The 1,517-nt window shown below is 46.8% G+C and overlaps 1 protein-coding gene across 1 annotated transcript; it reads right to left on the reverse strand.

The window, feature by feature from the left end:
* Positions 1-295: 295 nt before the first annotated feature.
* On the reverse strand, positions 296-1,000 carry LOC4342738 (alpha-amylase/trypsin inhibitor). The gene has a single exon (XM_015790669.3). It carries the CDS (start codon positions 903-905, stop codon positions 459-461), a length of 447 nt encoding a protein of 148 aa, XP_015646155.1. The 5' UTR covers positions 906-1,000; the 3' UTR covers positions 296-458.
* Positions 1,001-1,517: the final 517 nt, after the last annotated feature.

The raw sequence follows: 1,517 nt of genomic DNA on the forward strand, positions 1-1,517 counted from the left end.
TAGGTAACTATTGTATAAATGAACTATTAGATTAGCTATAGTTGATTTGGAGCCAACGGTTGGCTATACTATTGAACTTGCTCTAAGGTGGAGGAGAGGGGGAAAGGGGGGCGGTGATTGGGGGAAGAGTTTTGCCCCAAGCCGCCCACGCGTGGGCAACGGTTGGGACGTAAACACAGGGTTACGCCTGCTTCTTATCTATTCTCTCTTCCCCCCTTATGAATGAAATGCACTTCTGACTTCTCATCTCCTGCCAACATTCTTTAAAAAAATGGATCTTCCAACAAATCTGTCAGAAAAGGGAAAAAAAAGCATTGTATATATGCTTGTTATTCAACACACATCACTGATGATGCACTCAAGCATGCATTCATGTGATGATCCATGGACCATAGATTGATGCGATTAGCAACACTTATTCACGGTGAACACACTACTAATTAATCCATCACTTCAATTCAATATTTGGGCATCTCCCTGTCGGTGAGCTCGAGGCAGTACGGTCCGCCATGGATGGTCTCGAGGTTGCACTCGCCGGGCGTGGTGAGCATGGCGGCGAGACCCCTCTGCGTCTCCCTCGGGCATCCGGGGAGGTCCTCCAGGAGGCGGCCCTCGGACGCGCCGTCCATGAAGTAGGCCAGCGCGGCGCACCGGCAGTAGGCCGGCACGGCGGCGAGCTCCTGGCAGCAACGCTCCTTCAGCGACCAGTCGTACAGCCGCCCGCCGGCGGCGAGGCCGCACGCGCGCCGGAGCACGTACCGGCGGCAGCCGCGGAGCGGGTCGTGCGGGATCGCCATGCCCGGCTGGCAGGACGTCGTCGCCGCGCTGGCCGTAGCCGCCGCCGCGGCGATGGCGAGCACGGACAGAAGCACGGCGGCCGAGAGGAGGAGGTTCTTGGATGCCATTCTCGATCTGCTCTAGTTTTCTGAACTTATGCAGTGCAGTATTGGAGTTCTTGCTATTGAAGATGGATGAGTTATGTATATAAAGTGATTTTAGAAATGATTTTACAGTGATTTTGTTTGCTTTCTTTGCTTGAATTGATTCTTGTGAAACTGAAATATGGCTGGTGCGTGTGATGACTGATTACTTCGAGAATTGTTGGAAGAGAATTTGGTGTGATCGTGTAGCTTGCTTTGTTTTCACGTGCTTTCTGCTTAACGTAGACTTCTGAAACTCAAGTTGGATTTATGTGCCTTAATTTTGCTTTAATGGAGTCTTGTGAAACTGAATTTTGGATTAACTGGTGACTTGTGAGAGTATATTTGAGGTATCATAAAAGTAGGGATTTGCGAGCAAAAATTAATGGACACATTAATATCACTTTTTTAATTTTTATCATGAGTAGTCTGTATTATTCGTTTAATATTAATTCAATTATTCGTTTAATATTAATTCAGTTCGCAATGCATTTGAATGAGACGATCTGAATATATCAGATCAATCCACCGATGCAACACTTTATTCGAAAACTTACATATCACAATCTCCACATTTTTTTTTTGAAAATAATATAA

The sequence above is a fragment of the Oryza sativa genome, chromosome 7 (genome assembly GCF_034140825.1).
Source record: "Oryza sativa Japonica Group chromosome 7, ASM3414082v1".
Classification (NCBI taxonomy): Eukaryota; Viridiplantae; Streptophyta; class Magnoliopsida; order Poales; family Poaceae; genus Oryza; species Oryza sativa.

What these genes read in the sequence shown, in the direction of transcription:
- LOC4342738 (XM_015790669.3), bottom strand. Translation starts at nt 905, where the DNA reads ATGGCATCCAAGAACCTCCTCCTCTCGGCCGCCGTGCTTCTGTCCGTG.